At 36.3% G+C, this 26811-nt stretch overlaps 1 protein-coding gene across 1 annotated transcript in view; it reads right to left on the bottom strand.

The window, feature by feature from the left end:
- Positions 1 to 25448, bottom strand: part of nek11 (NIMA-related kinase 11) — a 111060-nt gene extending 85612 nt beyond the window's left edge. Inside the window, exons 1-3 of the mRNA XM_079836114.1 lie at positions 25421 to 25448; positions 24800 to 25004; positions 5173 to 5338 (exon numbers count right to left, since the gene is read on the bottom strand). Coding sequence (XP_079692240.1) covers positions 5173 to 5338; positions 24800 to 24987 — 354 coding nt within the window. The 5' untranslated portion in view covers positions 24988 to 25004; positions 25421 to 25448. The remainder of the gene's footprint in view (positions 1 to 5172; positions 5339 to 24799; positions 25005 to 25420) is intronic.
- Positions 25449 to 26811: the final 1363 nt, after the last annotated feature.

The following is a 26811-nucleotide window of genomic DNA, read 5'->3' as shown; positions in this document are numbered from 1 at the left end:
GCCGTTGATCATCTTCTGTGGAGGCGGTATTTAGATACACTATTACCTAATAAAGTGGCCCATTCCACATCCTGTCGTTATAGAAGATTAGCTTCAATATAAGCTGTTTTTAGACTAACAACAACGTTTTGAGTTCTGAAACTTACAGGATGTTTTTTATAGTACAGTGACCTCTTACATGCAAAAGATCGATGGAATTTTGATTTCTCAGTTCATGACCCCTTTAAAGACAGAGGTCAGAGGAGAATGGCCAGACTGGTTAGAGCTGAAAGAAAGGCAACAGTAATGCAAATAACCACTCATTACAAGAGCATCTCTGCATGTACAACACGTCCAACCTTAAAGCAGATGACAAACCGGTGCCACTCCTGTCAGCTAAGAACAGGAAACTGAGGCTACAATTCGCATGGGCTCACCAAAATTTGACAATAAAAGATGGGAAACGTTTCCTGGTCTGATGTGTCTCGATTTCTGCTGTAACGTACAGATAGGGTAAGAATTCGGCATGAATAACATGAAAGCATGAATCCATCCTGCCTTGTATCAACGGTCCAGGCTGCTGATGGTGGTGTAATGGTGTGGGGGATATTTTCTTTGCACACTTTGGGTCCCTTAGTACCAATTGAGCATTGTTTAAACACTACAGTCTATCTGAGTATTGTTGCTGTATCTCAATACAACAGAGCGGTTTTGAGAGTGGTTAGAGTGGTTCCCAACCCTGGAATTATGAGTATATGTAAACTAGTAATGGATTGCAGCAAGCAGAAGAATCAAATACCAGAACCAAAACTATAATAATATTTATTAATCCAACGGAGCCAACCAACCCCATGACGTCACAAAGTTGTAGTACTGCCCTTGATACAAAAGCTATGATTTTTTTTTTTAAATGGTTACATTTATCATGTTTGTTTGTTATACAATTTATGTGGAAATGCATTCTTGCATTTTTATTCTGGCAAGCAACTTGACTGACTGCTTCATTCAAAATCATGGTTATGTTTAGAACAAGTTCACCATATAATATAATTGTCTATGTTCTCATGTAGTCGTGTTTGCTAGAAAGAGGAAAGTTTTACAAAAATGAAATTAGACTTTGCAAATGTTGGACATTTATAATTTGGTCCAGATCAACACGGGTTCAAACTATGTGACAAGTCTAATAAGACTAATAATTTCATTTGGACTTGGTCTGACACATCAATTTAGTAGCAATTTGGACAAGAAAAAAAATCAGTATGGTGTCCTAATTCAAGCTATTTCCATAACATTCCAAGGGTATGAAACACATTTCCAAGGTAACGTTATAGAGCTGCTGTATCATCTCTGTTCAAAACAAAAAACCTTTGGCTTTTGACACAGAATTGTATTACAACAATTCTTCAGTATAAGTTTTATATAAGTTACCATTTATATAAGTTACCATTGTCTCACGTGTTTCACCTACAATTCCTGAGGAGAAATAAAAATTGGCACAAATGAGAGCTATCACCAGACCAAGCTCAATTTAAGATTGAACATTGGTCTGGGGAGTCTGATGTATTTTCACGCCGAGTGAACGTGCAAATTCAATAGATGGCGCTCTCGGTACACAAGGTGGTGTTGCGCCACTTTATGCTTCTTACACTCGCTTGTCACACACAAGAATAAGAAGAGAGACGGTATTTACATGCTTGACAAAACCATTCACACACTTTTGCTAACTGGCAAAGCAGCATTAGCAGCTCATATTCTTCTTTGTCTTCTTACTTCCTCTTCGTCGTATCAATGTGTGCTTGGCAAGACCGTTTTCTGCTTGAGCGCCACTAAGTCGTGTTTTACTGTAACTTCAAGGGTTAGTTCACCCAAAAATGAAAATTCTGTCATTAATTACTCACCCTCATGTCGTTGGACACCCGTAAGACCTCCGTTCATATTCAGAACACAAATGAAGATATTTTAGTTGAAAGCTGATGGCTGAGAAAGGCTTCAGACAGGCCTCCATTAGCATTCAGTACATTGACACTTCCAAGATCCATGAAAGGCACTTAAAACGTCGTTACAAAGTCTATCTCACCACAGTGACTCTACAATAATCTTACAATGCGACGACAATAGTTTTTGTGCGCAAAAAAAAATCGAAAGAACACCTTTTTCCAACTTGTTCTCGACTTCCGTGTATGCCTCCACGACGCATGCGCGAGAATATGACGTAGCGCCGGGGTTCGGGAATCCATGAAATACACACTTAAGCCCCATTTTGAGCACTACGCCGAGACCTAAAGCACGATCAATGTAGAATCCAACAGCTTAGACACGCGCGTCTTCCTCTGCTCGTAAACAAATCGCTTCTGGGTCATCTGTCCGAACGCCGGATCTGCGTCATATTCTCGTGCATGCGTCGTGGAGGCATACACGGAAGTCGAGAACAAGTTGGATAAAGGTGTTATTTTGATTTTTTTTTGCGCACAAAAACTATTGTCGTCGCATCGTAAGATTATTGTAGAGCCACTGTGGTGAGATAGACTTTGTAACGACGTTTTAAGTGCCTTTCATGGATCTTGGAAGTGTCAATGTACTGAATGCCAATGGAGGCCTGTCTGAAGCCTTTCTCAGCCATCAGCTTTCAACTAAAATATCTTCATTTGTGTTCCGAATATGAACGGAGGACTTACGGGTGTCCAACGACATGAGGGTGAGTAATTAATGACAGAATTTTCATTTTTGGGTGAACTAACCCTTTCAGCAGCTCCAGGCACATGAACAAAAGCGCCGATCTCATTGGACGGCCAGTTTTTAACGAGCCGCATCAAAACAAAACAAAAAAACTAACCCAAGGCGTCGTTGTGCACACTCACATTGGCGCCCTTTGTTTAGTCACGAGGCGTTAAACATCGGCGATAAACGCACACGAAAATCATCCCGTGTGAACAGGCCTTAAGATCACTATAGTATATATTTAGTATCTCAGATATCTGAGAAACAGATAAACCAAAAGTCTTCATTTGCTCTCCATTTATTCTCAATGCTGTCTAGGAGAAACAAGCGTAGATCTCATTCCTGATTTTCACTGACAGTTTAACTGTGGAACAAAGCAGCTCTTGGACAACAGCCTGTGTGCCAAAGAAACAGATAAAGGAGATGTGCAAAATGTAATAATCACTAGCCAAACCTTCCAAAGCATAGTGCAGAGATGACATGAGACCGGCCTTACCTGCAGATATGTCTTAAAGGGGTCATAGAATGACATTTTTGTACAAGTTAATATGATTCTTTAGTGTCTAAATGAAAAGTTTGTAATATACTTTAATTAAAAATTCTCATTAGTATTGTAAGAAAACACTAATTTTACCTGGTCAAAACCAGCTCAGTTTTCAGCAAGTAATTTCAGTGTATGTGACTTTAAATGGTAATGAGCTTTGCTCACCCCGCCCCCTCTGCTCTGTGGGGCGTTCGGTTCGACCCGACACAACAACACACGTGGAGTGTTGCCTTGACAACATTTGAGGGTATATTTTCGAGAAATAATGGCAACGGGAGTCTCTGAGGACACATCTGAGCAACCTTATCAATTTGAACCGGAGTCGGACCAGGAACAGATGACAAACCCATCGAAGTTCGAACAGGACGTTTCTGAATGGTTGGTTAACGTCATGTCACTTTGATCTATCTTTGTACTGGCAGAGTAGCGTAGTTGCTTTGTGTTTACTGATGTGTTAGTTCATTGACAGATTGATGTTATGTTATAAGATTTTTTTTTTACATTACTTCTTAATCAGTAACAGACACCGTTATAAACCATCTACAAAAGTAAGCTTAGTGTAGTGTTACCACGTTAACTTTATCACCCGAGTACACAGTTTGTAATAACAAACATAACGCGTTATTCATTATAAACGTGGGATTATGAATTATATTGAGAACGTCATACACAGAAAGCATGCCGTAATGTAACTTACCCTGTAAACTTTAGCCTCATTCATCGTGAAGCGTGCAAGCGATTTGCAAAGATTAATATAAAGGTTAATAAAACGTTACACTCACATCTTCCTGAGGTGCAGCAGAAACACGATCCTTTTTTCAAGAGCAGCTTATTAGCAAAACCTGCTTTATACTGACGCTCGTTTATAAAGCAGTCTGCTGAGAAATGATTCGCGCAAACATTGACGTTGATCGTGGGGAATATTCCCTTCTAAAACAAAACTCAGCAGCCACTGGGTCTTCAGCGGTTCGGATTTAGGAACATCAAAATGACTGCTGTGTTCGTTATTACACCCAACAACACAACACCACAATCGCTTAGACGCCATTCTGCTCCAGAGTATCAACAATGGCGGACTATGATGACAGCTCGCTCAGGGCGGGTCTGTGTTGAAACGCTGCTGTCAATCAACAATCTTAGGAGGGGCGTACACCGTGTAACGTCACACGATCAGACGGCTCGATTTGAGACAGGGGAAAATATATAAGGAGATTAAAAAAAAACACTGGATATATTTTTATCATTATAGGATGGTTGTGTACAGGCACTGCCAACACACATTTCCGTATAATCAACTTGTAAAAGTGCATGTACCATTCTATGACCCCTTTAATAAGCAAGGAAAAGATGAAAAGATGAGTGTGACTGTGACCTCTGGGCGATGTCAGGATGCTCTCTGCATCTCTGATCCATCGCTGGACACAGAAAAGGCACAGCAGGGGTGGAGGAGGAGCTGGACAGTGCAAATAGTTTGATGGAAAGCTGGTTAGGAGCAAATAAATCCACAATTATGGCTAGGAAGTCAACCAAAGGTTATGTGCGATCCATTTTACCTCCATAATGTGATGTGTTTGCAAAAGTTATTACTCAATGACTATTTGCACTGACGAATCCTTCACAATAAGACCAGGAGCATGTCATTTTGATTTCATGCTATCTTTAAAACTATCATTTGTACATTTTTCTAAAAGCCTATGCCCTAAGGGAAGGGATGTTCCTGAAGTGATCCCACATCATTCACTTTCATTACGAACGTCTCTGTAAATGGTATTCCTATGCTTTTCAAGGGCATAACAAGATATTTGCTAATAATGTGATCACAACAGGTCAACATTGTTTACCAAGGCCAGATCATGTGACTTGCTTCAGTCCTATTATGACTACTAGAGACCAAAGGAAACCAAACCAGTTGTTCCAAGAAGACAGTTTACCTCACAAAACTCAGTGATGATGCAGAAGCCGTCTCTCTCCAGGAAGCTGGTGTAGAACTTGAGGATGGCAGGATGGTTCAGCTGAGAGAGAAGCTGAGCCTCTTGAATGGCATGGACCGTCTCATTGGGTTTCAGATCGCCAACAGGAATCTCTTTTAACACCTTCCTGCACAATAAACCACAGCAAGGAGGCTAAAATCACAGAAATAACATATCCTGAGTTGACTTATAAAGTCTTATCATCAGCTTGTAGTTTCAATATGCTTCAATACTGTATGCATATACACTGCAATAAGTCTCTTATGTTTACCAAGGCTGCACTTATTTGATCATAGTTACAGTAAAAGCAGTAATATTGTTTTAATTTAAAATAACTGTTTTCTATTTTACTATATTTCAAAATGTAATTTATTTCTGTGATGACAAAGCCGAATTTTCAGCATCATTAATCCAGTCTTCAGCGTCACATGATCTTTCTGAATATATGCTGAATTGGTGCTCAAATATGATCAATTATTATTAGTGCTCAATTACCAATAATGGTTCTTATTATGATGATCATGGTTGAAAACATTGTTTTTGTTGCTCAATATTTTTGTGGAAACCATGACACATTGTTCCAGAATAATTTGATAAATAGAAAGTTCAATGAACAGCATTTTTTTTAATGGAATTTTTTTTAATGTCTTTATTCTCCCTTTTGATCAATTTAATCAATCCGTTTAACTACTTTTACCTAAAGTAATTACTTTTGAATTACTTACCCTAAACTTTTGAATGGCAGTGTATCACGGTTTCTACAAAAATATTAAGCAACACAACTGTTTTCAACATTGATGATAATAATAATAAGAAGAAATTGAGCACCAAATCAGATTATAAAAATGATTTCTGAAGGATTGTGTGACATTGAAGACTATAATGATAAGTGACATAAGTAATGATACTGAAAATTTAGCTTTGCCATTACAGGAATAAATTACATTTTAAAATATATTAAAATAGAAAACAGTTCTTTTAAATTGTAATAATATTTCACAATATTACTGTTTTAACTGTATGTTTGACCTAATAAATGCAGCCTTGGTAAGCATAAGAGACAGGAGAAATATATATATAACTATATATATATATATATATATATAATAATATATATATATAATAATATATATATATAATAATATATATATATAATAATATATATATATAATAATATATATATATAATAATATATATATATATATATAATAATATATATATAATAATAATATATATATAATAATATATATATATATATATATATATAATAATATATATATAATAATAATATATATATAATAATATATATATATATATATATATATATAAAAATCACAATTATTCTTTTAACCAGAAGTGTACTTTATCAGTCATAAATAAAACAATGTGAATGTCCACTACAGCCAAATCAGCCACATTCAATCATTCCTCACAATATTCATTTTGTATGTGCAATTGTGCAAATTCTATTCAAGCATTGTACTTTCACAGAAAGCTCTAGATTGACAGCTAATCCAACCAGGAAAATAAAAACATTAAGTTGTTAAAGAGTGATAGGCTGTGGGTTATCCAAATCAAAATGCTTATCTCATTGCTTGTTCAGCCTTTAATTTTGCAGTCTCTCTTCAATTTCCTACTGTCTGGAACCTGCCACCAATGCTCGGATGCACTGTGTTTATATAAGTGTCACGTTCCTCAATTACCAGCTGTAGCCTGGCCCCAAAAATGTAATTTAGGGAAGAACAGATTGTTTCCCCTGACCTTTTCAAGCTTGAAGGGATCGGGAAGCCAGGGCCACACTGTAAATTTAGTCTGTCATTAGCGCACAAATTATGAAGGGTCATTGCAATTATTCTGCTTTTAGTGATAAAATGAAGGGAGAGACACATCCATTGACAGAAAGTTGCCTTGGCCTATGTGACCTTTGAGAAGGGAATGAGAAGGGAGAAGGGAGAATCAGCCATCCTCTTATGCATTTCAGATGAAAGACACTCGCGGCCAAACTGATTTAAAAATCAGAGAAAATCCATCTGAATAAAAACAATAAGCATAAATTATCATGCCATTATTCAATTCTAAAAACTGATGGCCTTGAATAATGCAGAACTTGTGATCATTAGCCATTTTTAAAAACTAAGAATGATCTATATGATAAATGGAGAGAAACTCAGTGGAGAATAATTTTTCCTCCAGTCGGCAGCAAAATATGATCGCCACGTCTGCTGATCAAACTTTATGCACTTCATAATTCAAGTTAAAGGGACAAATAAGGAATGCTCAGAGCGGCTAATTTAATCCCATCGGCTTTTAGCAAGAAGAAAAATGCAAATGAGCATTTAACACAAAGCAGGGATTTAAAATCATATTTTAGTGACCTTATTTCCAGACCTTAAGGGAGTTAATCAAATACCACCAACAGAGATGAACGCACTGCATCTGCCTCCTGGTTTTGTTGTAAATTGGTTCTCGGCGCGTTGAAGAAGAACTCTCATTTACCTCTCCTCTCTCTACTTCTGCAGTCTGTTCTTTCCTCTTCCTACTTGAAAATCATTACAGCAAAGGGAACAGGTAAAGTGCACTTCAGCGGCTCAATGCCGGCCTTGGATTGCTCTCATTCTTCTTGTTTTCCTGGAAGCTGAGACACGGGCCTAATAGCTAATGTGATTTTAAAGGTGCAGAAAGCAACTCCTTAATTGAGTAGTTCAAATTCTTTCATCACTGCCGGCTCAGGTCGTTTCAAACCCATATTTCTCGAGTTATTTTTTGAAGAATTGGCACTGGAGCTTTTAAGCTCCAAAAAAGAAGCAAAAGTACCATAAGATTCATCTATGTGAGCAAAGACAGTGGTCAAATTAGTGAAATTTCAGTGGGAACTCACATGCAAAAATGAATAGTTCATTAGTGTAGTGATGTATGAAGCACATTTCCAACAGAAGTCACTTTTAAACCAAGTAGCTTTCTGTTGGTGAAAAATTATATGCTTTATATTATATTAAACGCTTTTGTGTTCCCTTGAAAATTTTTTACTTTCCACCTTTCCATCGCTCACAAAAGTATTGCGTTCCCCTGAAAAACGTAGCCTGGCTCCGCCCTCCTACGTACTTCCGCTCGATTTTCCTTTTCCTTCAGTACTCTGTCTGGGACTGCGGTATATTCTTAGGTTTTCTCCGAACAGATTTTTACCGGTCCATTCAGCGAACAGAAAGGAGTGGCTGAGAACGATGACATTGATGTCGTGTGCTAGTTTGAGTTGTAGTTTAGTAATGGCGGCAGAGAAAGATGCGAGCAAAGCCATTCATTCCGTTGTGGCACCGCTGCCGAATATCCAGAAGTTAAAGCCTTTCCAGCTCGCTCCGTTAGTGGTGAAGGAGTTGGCTGAAGCCCTATTCGGACGGTAATTGTTTCTCGTGGGGTCGGAAGGTATTGTCATCATTTACAGGGGCTAGTCATTTTATTGTCGTCCGTCTCCCACCACCCAAGTAAAAATCCCCGGCCAAATTACCTACTGTTTTAGACAAACACCAAGTTTGTATGGTCATTTAATTGCTGTCCGAATCCACATCTCTGAGTTTTCAAGAATATATCACTTCAAAATTCACTGTTTATATCCTTTTTGACCACTGCAGAGCACCATGCGGTTGTAATTTAGGATCATTTCTAGACTTGTATTTCTTTAAATGCTGGCAAGTATTTACAAGAGCAATATATTTCATCATTGCTCAAAAAAGAAAAAGAGAAAAAGCACAAACATTTGAATTGGGCCGTTATTTACGGCAGCATTTCTTCTTATCATCCCAAGCATATGACATTTTATTTACAGCAATCATGTTACGGACCACGTGAGCAGCGCGTTCCCGATCACAAAACTCTCCCCTCCACTGTGAATAAATCACAATCTGAATGCACAAGTTTTAGGTTTTATCAAGGAGGTGGAGTGCACAATCTGCACAGTTATTTTTACGGCTTTCCATGTGAGAAAGAGGCGAAAGGCGCATGACATACGTTAGTGATTGGTTATGGCAGATCCAGAGTGGCTCTTGGCAGATCCAATAGTTTTAAACTTCAACAGCGTACCCGCCTTCAAGGAAGTAAACGCTAGTCAATGGAGAGTGCCCAGACTCTCAGTGCAAATGAAATGACCAGGCTATGAAAAACGTTGCTTTTAAAGCTGCAGTCCGTAAGTTTTGCCTCTTTATCGCCATCTCTGTTTAAAACCTGCAATTGCAGTTATTTGCGGAATTATCATCTTTGCGTGTGTTGTTCATCGGCATGGCTCCTCAGCGAGGATGAATCTAATGTTTTTGTGCGGCTTGCTGTCAGTCACCGCAACGGTGTGGATACTGTAGTTCGGAATCATAGATTCTACGTCTTGGATAAGAATTTTCCCCGCAAAATGTCATCTGAACAAATAAGTAACATGTCTGCCACTTTTGTTCTGACCAACTGAGAAAAAAAGCATTACAATAAATCGCGCTACCAACGGTGATTGAACTTAACGATCGCTTGGCTCATATCACATCAAACTCTGCAAATTATTATTATTGTTATACTTTGTTCTCAAATTGTTAATGTTAACAACATCCACATTGTGTGACTATGTGTATTTAGTGTGTATTAAGGCCCGTTTACTCCAAGGACGATAACTATAAAGATAATGTTAAAGATATAGTTCTAAAAATAGTTCTCAATATTAATGAATAGCAAAGTTCACACCACAGCTATAATGATAATGACACAGAGAAACGATATCATTGGAATCACTTTCAGAACAATTTTTTTTTCAGGTGATGAATGATAAAAACATTGACAGCCAATCAGAATCCATCCTGCTGTAACAAACTCAAGCATTTAAAGTGGCAGACAAGCATGCGCTTAGAATGAACAGAACTGGTGTGGACGCTAAGATAGTTATCTTTATAGTTATCTTTAAAGTTATCATTCTTGGTGTGAATGGGCCTTTAGCGTTACCTGTAGATTTCAATTTCTGGACTGTCTTATCTTTTGCTGACTACGGGTGAATCTCCAGTTGTCACTGATGATTGTCGTTTGGACTTTTCTGGATTTCAATTCGCCATCAAAACGATACATTTAATTATTCCAGATGCTGTGAGAAAAGGCTATAAATGATCCGCCACCTGCAGCATCCACACAAGCCAGACTCCTTCTTTATGTATACAGACGTGACGTAATGACACAAAGACATGCTCGAATTTCCCACGGAAATCCACCGGTACCACTCAAATTATAACATTATTACAAGCTTACCGATGTGAATCAGGCTAAGCCAAGGTAAGGAGATAGTTTTGAACACTGGCTGGTTATGTACTTGCTCAAAAATTGATTTAGGATCATTTTTAACCAAAAAAAGTTACTGCAGCTTTAACTTTTAAATAAAATAAAAAATCTAATAAAAAAAACAATCATCCCTTTTCTCATATTATTTGACTTTTCTCATTTTATTTCCATTACTAGTTCTGCGTTCATTCACAAATGTTTTGCAAGAGAATGCAAAAGTTTGGGGAGGGAATGCAAAAGCATTGATTTTTTCACATCACCATGTCTCTCCTTTAGGGGCTCTGTACCTTGGTCAAATGACTCATCGAAAAGAATCAGAACAATGATTCGTTCATGAACTGGACATTGCTACTTATCTTATGAACCTGCCAAGGAGAGCAGAAGCTTAGTTATATGAAAGAAATTTGAAAGATGAGGGTGAGTAAATGATGGCAGACTTTTCATTTGTAGGTGAATTATTCTGTTAACCTTTTCATAAACGTGCACAACAGAGCATTTTGTGCACATATGGCCTTTAAATGGCACTCCACCACTTGGGAAATAAGACATGCTATCAGATGTCATATCTCTACTATAAATCATGCTAAATATTCAACCATAGTTGATGGACGACAACAGGTATGAAGAATCAGACTACTTGATTTCAGCATATTTTGAAATTATGGAGTTTGAACCTACAGGGTTTTAACCACAAGCCTGAACCACCACTAACAAGCAATGTCCAGTGTGATCAACTTGATGAAGTGATGTTAACACTCAAATAACAAACATGGATTTTAATGGCACAAAAAATAGGTCACACCCTCCTGAAGCTCACATTAGCAGGACTTTAATGGAGAGTTACACAGAGAATCATTACATTGAAGTATGACAGGTCAGTCTAATTTCGAAAATCTAATTTCATCTTGGCCACATCCTCTCATGTCTCATTAGAGCTAACATACCTTTATAATGCATTATGTCACAAGACCAATCTAATAAACCATTGAGCTGATGTTGTGGAAAGCAGTTTACACTCTGCACTATGGATTCACATTAGAAACCTCTACCCAAATAATGACAGGAGATCAAAACAACAACATATTATTATTATCATCCATAACGCTATCACATCGTCTAAGATAATATGTTTGTATTTATCCACTTCATTTCAAGTAAAGTATCCAGTCCATTACTGGATGAACTAAACTATCCACAACTGGTCATAAACATAAACCTACAGTTTATACGATGAAAACATGTCAAGGATTTTATCGTCTTGCAGTAAGAAGGCACTTAATTAATGTGCTTAATAAAGTAACATTTTTATGAACCTTTAGCATGAGGCAGTGAAAACAAGCTCTCATTACTTATTGCTATTGTATATGAATAATACATGTAAATTCATTCAGTCTCAGACTCTCATCCTATTATTGTAAACGTCTACTAATCAATATTCTCTAGTCTGTTTAATGACAGATTGATAGTTCCTTCATGTCAAAGCAGATATGTGCCTATATTACATTTTCTTACCAATACTGTAATACAGTATTGAATCCCTTCCATAATGTATTAGAGATTTTAGTTTAAAACTGTGTCAACGACAAATATGGGTCATTTTAATTCCTTTGAGATAGAAAAAAAAATACTGCTGTCCAACTATCTTAATATTACATTTATCTCGCAAGATAAATACAAGTACCTAAAAGAGTGTCCGTTCTTTCTAATAGGGTGACATAAGTATGAAAAATGTGATACAGGGTGACTATATACAGTATAACCCTGCTCTACAAATACACAACTCTGTAATGTTGCTAAGGTTGTCTGATAAGCACAATAAGAAATACATTTAATTTAGCCTTAATGTATATTATGTGTGATTTAAATACATGTTTAGTTAAATTCCAGTCATTTTACCAGTGGAAGAATGTAAAGAAAAGCTCAGCTAGACCTCTTCAGATGGAAAATGGTATATCATCGATAAAAAAACATCAATGACTGAAATTTCCTGTGGTGAATAATTGAACGTGCGTTCATGTCCCATTTCTTAGTCTCTCTCTGGAGGCGTAGAGGCAATTTAAGATATATTTTAAGGTTATAGGAAAGCTGAGCAAATAACCAACCAAAATCCATTGCAATTTTAACCTGCAGGGTTCCATATTCCATTTCAACCCCGTGATCAGAAGAAACCGGTATGAAGGGGATACACGGAGCAACTTTTTGAGCAATGTTGCAGGGCACTTTCCCATTGAGAATGAGCAACAAATTTCTATCTGGATACTTTAGATCGGTCACGGGCCCTGTGTTGACCGACTCCTGCTCATTTTCGCAGTCTATATCAATTGAATGAATATAACCAAAGCCTTGGTCCAAATGTATTTGTTGCTTTATCTGTGATGAAAATAATTACAATCATCCTAGATTATCACACAGGGCTACATCATTATACCAATTTATGAAAATGTCTTGGCATAATATCAAAGGTTATCATCAACTATAGTAACTGAGCAATTCTCTCTATAAATGCGGCAAAATATTTTCCTTTTTGAGGTGTTGTTAAGGCTGGATTTCCTTAAAAGGCACTGTGGCAATTACCATGTATAATGTAAAAAATAAATGGAGAGAAAATCCCCATGATACATGAACCAGGTCAGTGAATGAACCAGTTTAAAGGTCTGGAATCAATCAGATGTAGCAGCATTGACCAAGCAAGCCCCAAATCTGTCATGCAGTGGTGTGCAAGGAAAGGATAGAGCGCCTGAGAGAGATAGGGAGGGAGGGAGAGAGAAAGAGAGAGATCAGGAGATGGAGAGAGACCAGTCTATACGAGAGTCTGGGCACTTGAAAACAAATTGGGAGATTTCTGGTGGACCTGGACCAAAGTGGGAGGTTGCATAACTGAGAGCTGGATCATGAGGTGAGGAGAAATAAGCACTGCTGCTAGGAGTCTCCAAGGAATCTTGTCTGACAGGCAAATCCACAGAGGACATGCTGAAAGTGGGCTAGCAGGGCCAAATGGAGAGAAATGCCCCCCACCTTGAGTGAGATTAGCAAGCCTCTGGCCTCTGAGAGGAGAATATAATGATATTCAGACTGATCCAGATCCACTACACTAACGTTTTGTTTTAAGCGACTGCCACATTGTAATAAAGAGACACCGATTTCTCATTTAAAATGAAAATACTCAGTAGGACTTGAGGGGTCAAGAGATGAAATTAGCAGTCACAACTGTAACAAACATTTTCCACCATTCAAAATCGGACTAATTTCAAATGTAACCACAGTGCACCAAAAGAAAAAGTATTCTATAATCACAAACACTTCCAAAGGGTTCATGAATGATTTTTTGAGTTAGGTCTTTTCAATTAATTGCTTCATCCATACCCAAAACCTTCTGAATGAATAGTTCACTATTAATCTGTAAAACGTATTAACATGGTTGCACCTTTCCACGTTTAACAATATAGGACTGACGTTAATCACTCGCAGGTGAAGAGTACCTTCTGCTAATTATTAATCTATTTGAGATCTCCGAGATGCTGCTGTAACGAACATGGCACCTAATGACTACTTCACTGTTTTTTTTCCATGTTATTTTGCTTTATTTGATATTTGATTCATTGCGAATTCCCATCATACTCTGGAGTTCCCTTGCGCATTTTATGCACATGTGCACTCTTCAAAAAGAGTGCTGATTGTTAACACTAAAATAAATAGATTACAATGTATATCTTTACTAACAAAATGAATGTGAGAAGAGAAGAGCAGCCGGTCATCTGCTCTATTAAATATTAAATAGAATGAAAAATATAGAATGTGCTGAATGTTAGCTTGCTTATTGTGTCTAAGAGCATGTCCACATGTCATTTAACAAGAAACTATGCTTCTAACCACAGCTCGAGAGCTGTAGTTCCAACCCCATAAGTTTACGATGCAGTTTGTGAATGATAGTTGGAAATATTGTTTCGGGGAAAAAAATAATAATTGAACTATGTTGGTAAAGACGGAACTCACGACCATCTCTCAAATGTATTGAATTACTACTGATTCTTGTGTGTTCTTTTTAAAGCTTGAATATTACTAAAACTAAATCTGAAATAACAAATAAAGCTATGTAGATACATTAAAAACAAATATACTAAACCTTTAACTAATAGTTAAACCTGAAAACATATGTAAAAAAGCTAATTAAAAATATGAATAAATCCTATAATAGTAACCTATAGAAATAATACTAAAAAATTAATGATTCATTACGATATAAATTGTGATACCTCAACCAGGACAAGGTGTTTAAATGACAAGCCTGTTATATAATAATCTTCTTGTTCCATAAGTATATGGATTTAATTGGAATGCAACACCACTTGGACACCCCTTGCGCCCACAGTGGTACTTTTGGCACATTTGTGAGACTATTAATGAACACCAGAGCAGATGACAGGCTGCTCTTCTCTGCTCACATTCATTTTGTTAATAAAGATGTTGTTTGTGTAAAGGTCACAATTCCCAAAATGGCAGATTGTGACACACTGAATACATATTTGAAATCTTAAAGAAACGGTTCATATAATTGAAACCCCATATTATTATTGTCTTTCTTCTAACCCGAAAATAAACATCCAGCAGAATGTCTGAGCTGCTCTTTTATCATGCAAAAAACGCAAAAAAAGCATTTATAATTACTATATTGTGAGTATTACAAGTCTCTTTGACTTTTAAATGATAAATGAGGTGTGAAAGCAAACACAGACCAGAGGTATGCAATATGCCAAGACAAGTGTAAAACAAATGTGTCTTAAAATGTGTTATAGAACCTCATACTGTACATAAATAAAAACGGCAACGTTATTTTAAAATACTTTCAAATGCTTATTTTTCACAAATAAGCAAGAAGCACAGCCCTACAAACAGTGTCTACAGATTTACATCATCTGCATGTTAGGGCTGGGTTAAACATATAGCTTTTCTCGATTTTAATCCATTCTCATTTTGAAATGCCAATAAAGTTTTTTAAAATCCCAATAATTCATCTTTCAGTCTGTGTTTTTTCCGTTGATGAACGAACAAAGCTTTGTAGCGCACCTCCCATCCAATAAATCGCAAGTAGCTCTGTGCTTTGCTACTTCTAATATAAAACAATTAAAACTTTCAAATTCTGTCAATTTAAATTGTATTATTAAATTCAAACATTAAATACCATTTTGCCACTTTTTAATGTGGTGTGACAGATCAAGCGACACGGCAGCGCGGAGCGCACGTGAACCAGTCATCTCTTCTGCTTTACTAGTAGTTACAGCACAAAATAAGCATGAATGAACATCAGAAGGTATGTTGAAAGATACAGTACAACTTAATGAAATCCATATCATGTCTTATGTAATCACTCAATCAGTGTTCCAACCGCAGAAAGACATCAATAAAACAGCTTGCAAACAATGTCACATAACGTCACATTTACCTTAGAAAAGCCAATGTCCAGAAACTTGTTAGTCAGCAACAGAGATTAACTCTAGAGAGGAGCATTTTAATACACTATATTGCATTAATACACAATATTTGTTTTATTTTTACTCAATCTGTTCTTCAATATTTAATGCATGTTTGAATAGATCTGTCATGTTTTTATGACAGCAACCATTTAAATGTTTATTTAAAAATGAGTAGAAACAATTATGTCAATAAAAATATTTTATTATAAAAACTTCCTTGTGTGTAATGCAAATGAAAGTAGCCTACAAATCAGCCAATTTTAACCTTATAGTCATGTATTTGCAATGTAATATACCTGATTAATCGATATTGAATTTTATTTAATCAAAATCTAAAAGAAACGTGAGATTTGTGTCAATGCCCAGCCCTGATGCCAATAAATATTCCAGCCAGACTACAAATCGAGAGTTTAAGCAAATGATGAAGCAGTGGCTTTTAGGTAAGACGTGCTGAGGGACCCACAGGATGTGAGCCCTACTTTTGGGGCAGATCCAGAATAGGAAGTCATTTGTCTGGGCTAATAAAGCCCAGTGAGAAGCCAGCTGGAGGAAAGGGGTACGGCAGTTTCAGTTCACAGCGCCCAGCACTGACATTTGGCTCTCACAAAGAAACAAAGGAGTTCATAGCACTGTAAGAGCCACTGAAGCAGTAACAACAAAACACACACCCAGCAGGATTTTTTAAGGCTGAGAAAAGACTAAGGAAAGAGAACTGGTGCATAAGTGTGCTAGAGAGAAAGGGACAGGAGGTGTGGTGGTTTCCTGAAGGTGGGCATTCAGGTTTGGTGCCAGCACTCTGCATGTGACGGGTCAGAGGATGGTGAACAGCTGCGATGGGCTAACAAGCAGAAAGCTCAGGGTTAAAGGAACAGTAACACGTAGCATGACGCCACTCGCCTGTGGGCAGATAAAATGTGGAGCTTTTCCTAATTGGCCTCCGTTTCCACCAGCATCTCTCTAGCTTTCAGTTCCATCTCTTCGTCTGATATGGGTTTCACAGAGAGGCTGTCACCAAGTGTGAAAGACAGAGAGAACAGTTAGTCACCATGAAACGGAAGCAATAGTCTTTTCTTGCTTATATATCTGAGTGAAACAAGAGAAGAGAAGAGCAGAGCAGAGCAACAGGGAGATGAATTTCTAGCATTTATAATTACAATATTCCAATTCTCAATTTTGATTTCATGATGACTTTAAAAGCAGCAAACGAACAGACAACATTGTGGTGGCTCTTCTCCAGGAGGTTTGTTTTGTGTTTATGAATCTAATTATAAACTCGCAAACCAAAAACTGTAGAAATCAATATGTGAAAGATAATATGTGATCAGCTGGTCTAAACAGCAAAATAAACCCAGATAGGGTGATTAGGATAGGGCTCTGCAGTTCAAGGTCTATAATACACGGATGAAACTATCCGTTAGCAATCCCATTCATCTTAATGGCAGTTGCTAAGATGGCCCATACAGCTCCAAATTGAATTTCAGACTGTTCCTCCCACAAAACTATCATAGACTTCAGAAGACTTGAAATACAGTTATGATATTTTTATGGTGCTATTGCATCGCCATCAATTGTAATTGCATGGAAAAAAGTTGCAATCCTCTAAAATTTTTATGGAAGAAAAGATTTAGTATGGGTTAGGAATAATACAATAGTGAGTAAACAGAAGTTTTCATATAGAGAATTTCACAAAACTATTTTAATAAAATGTATTTCATAATTTCACAAACTATAAAAGTTTGAAATTTGAAGTTTTCATTCAATACTTATTCAGCAAAGACATTAAATTGATCAAAAGTGACAGTAAAAGACATCCATTTCAAATAAGTGCTGTTCCTTTTAACTTTCTATCATCAAAGAATCCTGAAAAAATTAATCAGTCTCCACAAAAATCAGCATAACATCACAAAATACTTTACATTTTAAAATACATTAAATAGAAAACTGTTTTTAAAAAGTAATAATATTTCAAAATATTACTGGGTTTTTTATTTTATTAAATTAACATTTTTAAAAATATTATCGACCACAAACTTTTATATGGTAGTGTGTTGTTGTGTTTCTCAGATGTCTAAAGAGACATGAAACTACTGTATGTAGAAAACCAGTTGCCTATGAAAATGACCAATAGTTTAGTGCTCATTATACAAACATATTTTGGCACCAGAATTCATGTAATAAATCCATGTATAGAACTGACACAGCCAAATATTTGTTCTGATCTGAGAGCAACATCCTCATAAACTAAGACCTGATGGTTTTAATTTACTGTGGGAGCTTCACTGTGAACTGAATCTGGGTAAGATGTAATATTGCCACGATCACCAAAGCACCTAATGCCTCCTGAAATAATGACACAATATCCCTTTTTCTTTTCTTATCTCGGTTTCCAAAGCAAACCTGCCTGTTTAAGACTGCAGGCCTCTACAAAAGCAATAAATCAACTTCACATATTTCACAACACATCCAGATGATACCAGAGAAGCTTCCCTCAGGAATATTTAAATGTAAAAAGATACAAGAATCTAGTGAATCAGAATTAAACTAATATTCCAGTGACAGGTTCTATCTGAGAAAAACATGCACCTATACAGAAAAATGTATATTTACATTACTAGAAATGAAAACTGGATTAAGCATAAGAGTATTAAAATGATAAATATTGCTCTCTAATGAAAGCATAATAGAGAGTTTGATCTTTCACCATTTATGATCATAAAGAATAATAGATGTGTTGATAGTAACATGAAGCATTCCTCAATTTTATCAAAGGAAAACAATAAATGAGTGGTTAGTACTAACAAAGACTAATGCTGCTCTCAGGTGGCTGAACTAGAGAAGTGAAGTTTGAGGACCAATTTCAATATTGCCATAATTTAAATTATTTCAACTATATTAATTCAGTTCACATGCATATTTTCTTTCACGCATAGGATGAGTCTGGAATAATGACAGTAACTCATTAAATCCTACACATAAAAAAAACATATATATAAATTAATATAATGTAAGGAGGTGAAACCTCTAATAATACCTGCGAATACCATGCATTAAAGGAGTAGTTCACTTCACAATTACCCCCACGTAATCCAAGATGTTCATGTCTTTCTTTCTTCAGGCGAAAAGAAATTAAGGTTTTTGGGGAAAACATTCCAGGATTTTTCTGCATAAAGTGGACTTCAATGGGGTACAACACGTGGAAGGTCCAAATTCCAGTTTCAATCAAGCTTCAAAGGGCTCAACACGAACGCAGACGAGGAATAAAATAAAATAAAAAAATTATATACTTTTTAACCACAAATGTGTGTCTTGCGCTGCGAAGCCATGCAGCACATATTACATAATCACGTTGGAAAGGTCACGTGTGATGTAGACGAACGTAACGATCAAGTGTTTAAAAAAGCAAACGTGCAAAGAGTAAATCAAAACCCCTTCACAAAAAAAAGGTAAAACAATGATGTCGGACGATTTTTGAAGTTGGAGGAGAATTTAATTTTTTTTCACCCTACCATGGTACTTGGTGTGACCTTTACAATGTGATTACGTAATACGTGGCGCATCGCAGAGCAGCGCAAGACAAACATTTGTGGTTTAAAAGTATATAATATTTTATATTTTTTAGAAAATTACCAATCGTTTCGCTAGATAAGACCCTTATTCCTCGTCTGGGATGATGTCGAGCACTGCATTGAAACTGGAATTTGGACCATCAACCCCCATTGAAGTTCACTATATGGAGAAAAATCCTGGAATGTTTTCCTCAAAAACCTTTTTTTCTTTTCGACTGAAGAAAGAAAGACATGAACATCTTGGATGACGTGGGGGTGAGTAAATTATCAGGACATTTTAATTCTGAAGCGAACTACTCCTTTAAAGGGGTACTCCACCACTGGCAAAATTGGCTTTAAATAAAACTTAGCAGCCTATACAGTACAAAGTCGAAAAAAGTATTGAAATCAGTGCAAAACTTCCCTTTTGCCAAATAGGTAAGAAAACTTCAACACCCATTATGCACTGGACATGTTGCCAAACAAGGCCGCTCCCAGAGGTGTAGTGGTAAAAAAAGAGGTGGGTAAACTATCAATTCTGGGTGACCGCATCATGGTGTATACACGGTAAGGTAGCGTATCCTGATGATAGCTATTGTTCTCAGAGAGAACAAAAATATTTAAGAGAGATAGACAGGGGAGGCTTATATCCAGAGGTTCCAATGCAAAGCACTTGTTCATAATGATTAGATTTGGGATTATTTTCATAGTCGATTAATCTGTTGAATATTTTCTCAAGAAATCGATTCGTTGTTTGGTCTATAATATGTCCGAAAAATGTGGATCAGTGTTTCCCAAAAGCCCAGGATGACGTCCTCAAATGTCTCGTTTTGTCAACAACTCAGTTTACTGTCACATATGAGAGAACACACTAGAACATATTCACATTAAACAAGCTGGAATCAAAGAATTTTACTTTTGTCTTAAAAAATTACTCAAGCCGACTAATCGATTATCAAAATAGTTGTCGATTACAGTTTTTGCCAATTGCTAATGAGGCAGGTGCAGATTAACGACAGAAGGATGAATTTGCTGAAGAAGAGCGAGAGCTTTGTGTTGATGATGACAGGGTGCAGACAGCGATCGCTTGCAATTGCATTTAGAATGTAAACTTTTGATGAATTTATGAGAAATCTACAGACGCAAACAGGAAGTAAAACTCCCATTGATTTTTCTCCATAAGGATTTAGATTATCAGCCATAATGTCTAAAACATCTGAGGTAGACTGACCACAAGTTGTGAAACAAAAGTTTCTGCTTCTGTAGCTAGAGGTCTGTAAGAAAAACTACACTAACCACAGTCCTAAGCTTAACAGTGACGCCTCTGATTGGTCCAACTCGCTGTTATTACCATAGAAACGTTTACCGTACCCGCGAACAGCTGTAGTGATAACAATAACTAGCTAGCTGACTAGCAAAGGGAGCTTGTTGTCACAAACGTTCAGTGGTTTAAATACCAGAGAATGCATATAATTACATCCAGTTATTTATCTGATAATAATGTATCCTGAATTTTACTTGTAGGCCTACATTGGCTAATGGGAAAAGGAAGAGGTGACTTGTTGAGTAAGTGGCATGAATCTAACCGTGAACCAAATTAACCCCAAAAACATAAAGTTTAGTACTGTTTTCCGAGCTCACTCACTTTGGGCTTGTAGCCGAGCCCGTTTGCTGGCATTAGGAGGAGGGCTGCTGTCTTGACGGCGCTTAAAAAAATTGCTGGATATCCATGTTTGAATCTTGGTTGCGTGTCGTTCATGAATGATTCGTTCATTTTGAACGAATCTTTAATATGACTCGGGACTACCGAGTGGTCTCAGAGAGTGATTCGTTCATTTTGTGTTGACCGGGCATGCGCATTACGCAACATATGGGTTCTGATTCTGAGTCGACAGGTGAGATCCGAGTCTTTTGTTCTTCCTGTCAGTCCCATAGAGACGGAAAGAGAAAAGATTAGTTCATTTTGCTGAACGAGACTCAAAGATCCGAGTCAGTAAAATGATCCGAACTTCCCACTACTCACACTCAAAGTTGCAGCGCAATATGAAAGACTTTGTCTAACTGTACAACAAACAACCAATGAAAATGAACAATATGAAACTAAAACGACATAAGCTTAATTTAAAATGGCTTAGGCTATTTAGAGGTGGATAAACTCAATTTAGAGGTGGATAAACGCACTTTGAAGGTGGGTAAACGCTATTTCCGAATTTTGGGAGGTGCGTAAACAGCGTTTACATGTGTTTAGCCTCCACTACATCCCTGGCCACTCCCACCCGTCTGCTTTGAATACGCTTAGTGGCACATCCGGTGGCATATCCGGTTGTCATTGGCATGTGCCAGTGGATAGTGGCATGTTCCACTAAAACTTGTGATGTGCTGATGGATTGCGTCATACTGACATTGTTGCAGAGCATGTCGCCTATACATACATACATACAGGTGGAGCTGGGGAAGGTGGAGGATTTAGAAGCATGCTGTCGACTGCTACCGGCACACAACCAGTACTATTTGTTTCAATGTTGAGCCGCAGCTCATTAGCCCCCCGATGACGTGAACGCTACAAAAAGACCTATAAGCCTACAACAATTGCATGGTAATCACTGCTATAAAGGACATTAATGGTGAGAAATATTAAAGTTTTCTAAAATTGCTTACACACAAGTTCTAAAACTATGGCTCCATTTCTAAAAACTCTACACACAAACCCACAAAACATGCACACAAGATGCAAAACATCACACATCTCTTGCAAAAGCAAACACTTTATTCAAAACTATTTTAACTCTTCTAAAAATTGTGTTTTTGTAAACACACAAACATCAAATGATTAGCCATACACGCCCAACTGCACACAGATGTGAAGAATGTAAAACACACTACTTTCTTGTGTCTTTTGCTTGTTCAGTGTGCAGTGGAGTGTACAGGACTTACATAGTACTTACACGTACGTGTGCACAAATATACTGTATACAGTATGTATGCACAACTGATTAGCTTTACAGTTATTAAAATGAACTGAATCAACTGACTTGAGCTGTAAAAAGACACTATTGGCTTGTTAGAGCTGCTTTACAACAGAATTTGTTACTACTGTGAAGCTGCTTTAAAACAATCTGTATTGTACAAAGTGCTACAGAAATAAAGGTGACTTGACTTGTATGCATATACAGTATATATTTACACTATAAACAGAAATGCAAGAGGGTAAAAATAATTTATTTATTTCTGAAAGCATTGATCAATTTATGAGTGTTTTCAAACATGATCGTTGGGTGTAGGTAATTGGGAAATGACTGTGGCAGAGTTTTCTAAACGAAACAAGAGCTTTTAGTTTTAAAAGGCACAATATGTACGATTTTTGGATTAAAATATCCAAAAACCACAAGAATAATGTTATATATTTAGTTGACTTGTGTACTTACATCTGATTCCAAATGTTTCCAAGAATGTTTAAATCCAGAGAAATAAGCAATTTTAACCAGGACACGGACCGTGTCCATGAGTCGCCTATAAATGACATCATCCCGCTTTACCCTTGACTTCCGGTTTTATTTTGTAGAGACCATGGAAACACCAAAGACGCTTTAATATATTATGTGTTTCACAGGTGAGCAATTGTTTTACCATGCCTAATATCGATCTAGTTTAATGAATTGTGCAACAAGTGTCTCATAGTAGCTGCCAAGCAAACGCACAGAGTAGCACTATAACATAACTTTCAACACACTCAAATGTATCTAATATGATAAAACAGCGCTGTGTTACCCCACATACGCATGACCGGAAGAAGCTGACATCTGCGGCATAATAAAAGCTCCACTGCTCTCAAGCCGTGTGTCCGAGATATATCGAGCTGCAGCCCCGCAGCACACCAGTTTCAGAACACCATCCACAGAACCGGAAGTGAGCGGCGCTACCCATACACGTCGTTTTCATATGGATTTTAAAGTTACTTTTCATGCAAGAGAAACATGCATTTAAGCCAGTGAGATGTGAACAGAAGCATGAAGGAGAATATGTTGAGTTGTGTGTGATATTTCTGTCATGATACATGTGGTGGTGAACGAATATTGAATCTTTTCACGTCTTTCACGTTTTATCATTAAAACTTTTTTGCATTTGTCTAAAGATATTATTTGTCTTAATATTAAATAATTATTCATTAATAAAACGTATACATTTAGTTTTCAGCGATGAAAAACATGTTCATCTTTTCAAGTATTTCTGCAGAAATGCCATGATATGGGCTTAAGAGTCACAAGTTTTTGTGTTTTAAGTTTTTTTGCATGTTTTTATTTTGTATTATGTGCCGTTTAAATTCGTTTTAAATATTATTTTAGAAATATTTTATATATGTCCTATTTGTTTTCTTTCAGAGAAACACATGTTTCACTTTAAGGCCTTGTATTAAATGGTTACTACAAAATAATACTAATATATCTATAGTCAAATGAGAAACACTTTACAACATGTTATACATTTATTAATATTTTTTAAATAAAAACTGTGTATGGTTTTAGCCTGTTTCCATGAAGTATAAAGCATGATCAATAGGCTATTTTTTTAAAATGTTGATCATTGTACATCATGACATGCATATTATATGAACAGAAACGTGACTTTATTTAAAAGTATTGTTGTTAAATATTGTAGACATTGATCCGATCAAAATCCATGTGAAAACAGCTTATATTTATCAAAAGAAAATTACATTTATGGAAAGCGCAACTATGACTGTTTAAGCCCCGCCCCTCACTTCCGGTTCTGTGGATGGTGTTCTGAAACTGGTGTTCTGAAACTGGTGTGCTGCGGGGCTGCAGCTGGATACTATTGGTGTGTCCGGCTTGTCTCTCATTAGCAATTGCTTCCAACCCCACCCTGCTTCATACTACAGTAACATAAATATATCTTTAATACATTAGCTCATCCATGAATATGATTTCTGCCCGAGTCTCGTCGTATTTTCTTTTCCAGCGGCTGTAGGGGTGAAGACAACAACTCCCATGATTCCACGAAATCAAGGAGTCATCAAGCTACGCCTTTGTTTTGAATAAGTGACCTCTAGATGCAAAAATTACATATTGTGCCTTTAAATGACGTATCTAATGTAGAACACTGTTTAACATTTTGCAAAAAAGGTTTAAAGCATATATGTTTGAACATTTGTAGACTTGGTCTGAAGATTATATATGATTGAATGGTTTCGCTAAGTGGGCCTCAAGTATCACTTTTCTAAGCATTTAAATAAAAGAAAAAAAACTGTAAAGGACTTACAGTCTCTCCGCTGCTACTGCCTTTGTATCTGTAACAAGGTACACAGTGCCGAAGCTTCCCTTCCCGAGCCTCTGTTGAATGATGTATCTGTTAGCTATCAGGCTGCTCGGGTCAGATGATGATGTTTGTGTGGAAGGATGACAGTGTGTTTGGCCTGGACGCTCACGAAATCTGGGCATTTCAGTCATGAATCCAGTGCAGCCAACTGCAAAGAGATAAAGGTCGAGAAAATGTCAACAAATGCTCTCGGACGTTATTATTTTTCGTTCGTTTATTTATTTTAGTGTCTTTGTATTTGAAGTTCATGAATTTAAAAATGAGTATGAGCAACATACACAACATTAATTTGAGTCATAAGAATGACTTAACTAACAACAATACATTATATCAAACAACAATCCATCATATCAAACAACAATCCATCACATCAACATGCGTAGCAAAAACAAAATAACAAAACAAAAATACTGCACAAATAGCCTACAATTTAGTTTTTCATAATGTAGCCACGCCTAACAATGTAATGATTAAAACATTTAAACAAATCAAATTCACCACACGTTCTCTCTATTTTATATAAAAATAATTATTCGACTTGATGATAGATTTTTCTAACCTCACCTGTGGGTCGGAAATTCGTTCGACCAACTGCTCTGAACTTCCTGTGTGTTAAGTCGTTGTCATGGGCACACAGAAGCAGAATTTGTCTCCTTTAGATGGCGCTAATGTGCAATTTTTATGTGCTAGTCAGGTTGTGGATAACATATCAGTGGAACCAGATCAGTAAATTGGTAAAAAAATATGTATTGTGCATATTTGGTCTATAAAAATGCATAGTTGCACATTCATTAAATTCACTACTATTAACAAAAAGGTATTTTAAAACATCCCAAAGAATACCATACAAAACTATATGTCCTACAATGTCAAAGGTTATGTAGCCTAATTAAATACATGGTAAAAAAAAAAAAAAATATATATATATATATATATATATATATATATATATATATATATATATATATATATATATATATATATATATATATATATATATATATATATATATATATATATAAAACAGGTTTATTAAAAACGTGTGGACCTGCTGAATGTTCATGAGAAACCTATTAGTATCACTATTAATTTCTATATTTACATTTTGTTCCAGAAAGTTTTTAATTTAATGGATTTATTAATGTAATCAAATATGTTTAAAAGGTTTTTTTTCAGTACTTACACTGCAGTTCTGATGTTTTTGGCCATTACATGGGGTAAAAAAAATCAGAACTGTAGTGTTTAGGATATAGGCTACCTGTTTAATCTGTTCTGTGATCTTGGATAGTCTTTTCATTTGTTTAATCTCTCTTTTGCTACATGTCAGCCTATTTGGAGACTCTCTTTTGTAATTATGTTTTTTTTTTTTTTTTTTTTTTATCAAGCTTATGCTTATCCAAGAGCTTTCTTTATCTTAACTGCCTAATCCCAACTCTTAACGCTAACCACAGCCTGGCATACAGCTTGTCAATCGAAAAAGTTTCAAAAGACACAAATTTATATTTGAAGTGGACATTTTGTCCACATAATGTAGGCAAACATAATTATTTTGATACTGTACAAACTGTAAATTCTATCCCCTAAATACATCCCTCACAGAAAACATTTTTTACATTTTCAAAAACACATAATTTAGTGTGATTTATGAGCTATTTTCATTCTGGAGAATAGCACAAGCTGATGCATCAAAGAATTTGGATGATTTCAGAAAAGGGGTTTGGTTCTGAGAAACAATTAAGAAATTAGTTAATTAGTTATTTTAACAAATAAAAAAACAAAACAAAAACAAATAGGTGCATAAACTGAATAGTAGTTTATTTTGGCTGCATGCAGTCAACTTTGTGTCGCAAGTCTTAATCATTCGCCAAACTAAAACTCTCTGGCAGCTACACAGAATCCACTTTCAAACTCATTTTTATTCTTATTTGCTTTCATTAGCCTATAGTGTTTCATTC

Source organism: Gobio gobio (assembly GCF_949357685.1).
Source record: "Gobio gobio genome assembly, chromosome: 15".
In the NCBI taxonomy this organism is placed as follows: domain Eukaryota; kingdom Metazoa; phylum Chordata; class Actinopteri; order Cypriniformes; family Gobionidae; genus Gobio; species Gobio gobio.
Note: the sequence above shows the minus strand (reverse complement) of the source record. Positions and strands in the feature narration are given on the sequence as shown.